The sequence below is a fragment of the Mus caroli genome, chromosome 10, assembly GCF_900094665.2.
Source record: "Mus caroli chromosome 10, CAROLI_EIJ_v1.1, whole genome shotgun sequence".
Lineage (NCBI taxonomy): Eukaryota > Metazoa > Chordata > Mammalia > Rodentia > Muridae > Mus > Mus caroli.
This window is the reverse complement of record NC_034579.1, coordinates 26,527,925-26,533,246: the sequence shown is the minus strand read 5'-3', so window position 1 is coordinate 26,533,246 and position 5,322 is coordinate 26,527,925. Positions and strand designations below refer to the sequence as shown.

Sequence of the window (5,322 nt, the reverse complement as noted above, 5' to 3'; positions counted from 1 at the left end):
TNCGCACCACGATGTACAACGTCCACAAGCAGGAGTTGTGGTTTCTTCCTTTAAATACCCCCTTACTCAGCTACTCGGGGCGCCACGGTCCTCTACCCCTTCGTGGTGTATGACCATGGGCCCGAGAGCNCTCTTGAATAAAAATCCTCTTGCAANTTGCAGCAAGACCGTTTCTTGTGGGTGATTTTCTGTCGCCTCTCCTGAGTCAGAACATGAGGGAGTCCTCACGTTGTGGGTCTTTCACCTGCTTACCTACAAGCAGCATTTTGAGAAAGAAGTGAGGTCTTTACAGAACCACGCCTTATAAAGAGATGCTTGATCTCTCTCTCCACCAGGAGAGGCAGGGCAAGGCAAGTTGAGCTTCAAATGGTAATTAGGTCTGAAAAGTTTCATTTTAGTAGAGGCAGACCTAACTTCATGAGGAACCACCAATTCTTTTACCAGTAAAATGGCTTAAAACCTGATAGAAAGTAATCATGTGCTCACTGAAAATAAGAGATTATTTTCAGTGAGCACTTATTCCCTAAATTGAATTTGTAGTTGTGTGTGTTCAGTGTGTGTGTGTGTGTGTGTGTGTGTGTGGTGTGTGTGTGTGTGTGTGTGTGTTCAGACAAGCAAACAAAGAGACGAGTTGTATACTCCTCTGCACATGTTCCCAGCTGTCTTGTCTTTTAGACCATGTATACAAGTAAATGAGGATCTTAGAACTGGCTTCCTTGGTGCTCAGTGAAAGATAGCACACTTGCCCACTTCTTTTGGCTCTAGGACCCCCATCTTGTACAGACTCCTGCAGGCCTAGTGAATGCTGCCACAATCTTGGTGAATTCATATGTACAAGGGCTTTGTTTTCATATTCTTAGTGCTCTCCATCGCTTCTGGCTCTTATGTGTTTCCTGCCTCCTCTTCTACATGGTTCCCCTAGCCCTGAATGGAGAGATTTGATGCCAGCATCTCCTTTAGGGCTGAGTGTTCCAAAGTCTCTCATACTCTGCATAATGTTTGGCTGTAGGTCTCTGTATTTGTTGCTATCTGAGGCAGAAGCATGCTTCGGATTGATGATGGCTGAGCAAGGCACTGATCTATGGGTATTCCATAATATCATAAGGAGTTATTTTATTGCTATTTTTTCTTCTCTTTTTCCTTTTTACCCTAGGTCCCTGGGCTGTCTAGTCTCAGGTTCTTGGTCACTCGAAAAGTCTTTGGATATGGATTCCATATCAAGGAGTGGGCCTTAAGTCAAATCAGACATTGGTCGATTACTCCCTCATCGCACTAGCATATCTTGCAGGCAGGACACCATTATAGATCCAAGAGTTTGTAGTAGCTGGGTTGGTGTCTTATCTTTCTCTTTTGGTAGTATACAGAGTACCTTCCTGCCTGGACCAAAGATGCTAGCTCGAAGGGCTGAAGACTCTATGTAGGTACCAGCTTGACTTCTCCATGTTCAGTAAGCTGTATAGGTGCTGTCTTCAGCTGTGGAGCGCAAGGCAAGAGAACTGTCTAACGGAATGCAAACTTTACCCCGGCAGTTATACATAGTGCCCAGGCTCAAGAGGTTAGAGGCCTTATGAAAGAGTTTATGCTCTGTAGAACACGAACTTTCTCAAGGACTTGCTCACTAGAGGGTGCACACCAGTTCATTGCAGAGCATGCATTCCTTGGGAAACATTTGCAGGGGCTAGTTTCAGTGAATGATGATTATCTTCAGCTTATACACCTTGGCCTTGGGAGTAACGAAAAGCATGGAATATGTTCACTAAATTATTAGCCAGTGCTCATATTAGTAATCACAATGATTGCCCCTAGTGTCTATTCCGTCCTGTTACTAGGGGATTTCAGATCTCAAGAGATGTAGCACTATCCGGCTCTTATCATCTATATAAAGGAAAGAGTTACACAAACCAGAGTCGGGTGTTATAATTCTTGATCCTGCCTTTAAGCCAGTATAAAACACGTTTCATACCTGCTTGTCTCTCAGTTCTTGGGTAGAACAGAAAATCACACTTTAAAAAACATGCAATGCCCCAAATGAGGCCTTATAGATGAGTTACTGTATCTTGGTTTAATAACAATACTCATAATTTCAGAGCCTATAGAAAAATGTCATTTTTCTTAGAACGTATCCCATACTTTTTTTCTGAGATTTATTATTGTGGATACAAAATTGAGCAAAGATCCCCTGGTCTTCATGGTAGAGTATTTAAGTGGCTAGAAAAGACAAACAACTTGAATAATTTTATGAGACCCTGTCTTTAAACTAGTATCTCCTCCTCCTTTTCCCTCCTCCCCTTCTTCCTCTTCCTTCTTTCTAAGTGAAAACAGAACTGAGGATAAAGCTCAGTGGTAGCATGCTTGCCTATCATGTATAACACCTGGATTCAGTCCCCAGTTCTACCAAAAGAAAGGTGGAGGAAGACCCAGGCCTATCAGCCTGTAAGCCCAGCACTTGTAGCCAGTCTGTGTGCTTGCCAAGAAGAAGGAGAAGAAAAAGAAGAAGAAGAGAGACAGAGACAGAGAAACAGAGAGACAGACAGAGAGATACAGACAGAGAGAATATCAGAGAGTGTTTTATATATCAGACAATTACATTTTAGAGTCCCACAGCATAAAATTAGGATGGCATGTAACAACTTTCCCCCTTTTCATTCGTAGACTAAAAAAGAAAAAACAAGCCAAACAAAATGCAGAGATAGTTTCAGCTGCGGCCTCGAAGAGTCGTTCCGGGAAAGATGATGCTAATTCAGACATTTTGGAACAAGACAAGTTCAACATTACAGCAGAGGGGGACCATAGCATTGATGACAAAAAGAAGAGAAAAAATAATCAGTTAAAGGAAATCAGGCGCACGGAACTGAAGAGATACTACAGTGTTGGTAAGTACTTGTGACACTGTGGAAGTATTTTCTTTAAAAAGCTTTCATAGGCTGAGCATGGAACTAAAATCTCCGTGCTCAGGAAAAAGAAGCCAGAGGAATGGAAACCGAAACCAGCCCAGGTTACAAAGGCCCTGTCTCAAAGCTATAACAGGAAAAGCAACAACAAATTGTAATAACTTGTAAGCTAGATGTGGTCATCACAAATTTGAAGCCAACCTGGTCTACATGGGGAGGTCAGGCTAGTCTGTTCTACATGGATAGATAAGCCCAACCGTATCTCAAAATATAAACAAAACTTCCACCCTCAAAAAATTAAAATCTGTAATGATTTTTCAAAAATTACTGTTTATGAGATAACATTATAACTACAGCCCAGCATTTAGAGTAAGTACTCCATGTCCCTGACTCTTATTGTATATGTTATATAATACTCTTATTATATATGTTATATGATATGAAAGGGTAACTGTGAACTCACATACTCCTCTCATTGTTGGACACTTGTCATTTAGTAGTGTGTCTGTCACATGCTTTGTGCTGATGAACATTTTCCCTGTAGGAGAAATATCCTTTTTTTTCTCATGTTTTTGTTGTTTTGTGTGTGTGCTTATGTGCGTGTGCGTGTGTGTGTGTGTGTGTGTGTGTGTGTAGATGTGGTTGCTAGGGATCAGAAGTTGACTTCAGAATCTTCTTTTATTGCTCTCTCCTTTATTTTTGAGACCAAGTCTCACTGAGCCTGAAGTCTCTCTCTGACTGGCTGGCTTGCTTCCAGGAGTCCTCCTGTCTCTGCCTCACAGCCCTGGAGTTTCGGGAGACCGGCACTATGTTCACCTTTTTACATAGGTTTTGGGAATCAAAATTCAGGCCCCCAGTTGTACAGCAGGCACTTTGCCCACTGAGCCAGGTTTATTTCTTTTCCTTAGTAGTTATACATAGGTCCATAAAAGTACTAAGAGTAGCGACTGTAATATTTGGAGGAGACAAGGCCTAGTGTGTGTCAGCTAGAAACAACCACTAAACACAAAATCCCTCATTTAGAATAAGTCCACAATGCTTTAGAGTTTCTTAGACTAGCCATTGCTGCAAATGCGCAGGGAATAATGGCTTACACACTAGCTGTACCCATCTCATACCGACTGTTCTGTCATATGCAGGTCTGAGTATAGTTCAAAGAGTGTGCAAAGAGAGGATATTAAGAATCAGAAATTTGGTTTGATATTGCTAGGTAAAGAGAGAAAAAGATATAGTTGTGCTCAGAGAGCATCTGCAGCTAAAATCACGAGATGAAGTAGTGCAAAATAGTAGGCAGATCTGGTGACCCTGAACTTGGTGTAGACCCTGAATAATCTTGGTCCAAATTGTGGTGGATTTGCAGAAAAACATATTGTTTACCGTGTTTAAGATAACTTCTTAATGGGTCTAATGCTACACATATGATGTTCCGTGTCTGCTTTAATAGGTGCTGAAATCACCTAGGATACAAGCGTCCAAGGTACATCTGCAAGGCATTATTTAGCCTATGGGCATGTTTTCCAAGGATTCTATTGATTAGGTTAATTGAGGTGGAAGGATCCATCTTAAAAACTGGCAGTTCCATTCCTTGAACACAAATATCCACTCCTCTCTTCTTCCTGGCTGAGGAGGCAACATGACTAGCTGCTTCTGTGTCCTACAACCTTGACTTCCCATCAGAATGGCCTTTACATTAAACTGTGACTGTACTTAACCCCTTCCTTCCTTAAGATGCTTTGGTGAGGTGTATTATCACAGCAGTGAGAAAGTGAAAGGAACAGTTCTTGTCAAGGTCATGCTACACTACACTGAGGTGGGACAGTGCCTGCCAAGGTCATGCTACACTGCACTGAGGTAGCAGTGAGAATTGCTTCATATGCATTGATCTAACAGACAGATGAGCAATCTGCTCTCAGCCATGACCATGGGGCTGTTAGTACTGAAGAGGGCAAGTGACCTATGGCTAAGTTGGTGGCTATTAATGTCAAGTCATCAATACCATGTGTTTGTAAACACTGTACATTCCACCCTAGTGAATGAGGCTCTCAAGTAAATAATAAGCTTACACTTAAAATCTAAAACATCAGTATACTCCACTACTTCTGAGAAGAAGAGAATTAAGAAAGTTGTATCGAATCCTATTTTGATTGACTTATTGCTTTGTTTGTTTCTACTGTAGGGGAATCTGTTGAAAGTGTGTTGTTGAGTTTAAAATAGCACCCCTGTCTTTATCCTGCTTACTCACTATGACCTCACAAAATACGTTCAGTTACCTTCTGTTCTGACACTTCCTTCCTGTCTCTGTCCAGGCCAATCCAGTTCTCGACCATTTTCATGGATGGTCAGTGCAGTGCAGGATGACCTTGACAAGCACTGTCCCATCTCAGTGCAGTGCAGGATGACCTTGACAAGCACTGTCCCATCTCAGTGCAGT

General features: G+C 41.9%; 1 protein-coding gene across 3 annotated transcripts in view; it reads left to right on the top strand.

Annotated features, from left to right (window-relative positions):
• The window catches only part of Ncoa7 (nuclear receptor coactivator 7), a 148,880-nt gene that overhangs the window by 72,214 nt on the left and 71,344 nt on the right, over positions 1-5,322 (top strand). For all 3 annotated transcript variants that reach the window (XM_021174075.2, XM_021174073.2, XM_029482549.1), the window contains exon 3: positions 2,653-2,873. In XM_021174075.2, the coding sequence (XP_021029734.1) occupies positions 2,653-2,873 (221 nt within the window). The remainder of the gene's footprint in view (positions 1-2,652; positions 2,874-5,322) is intronic.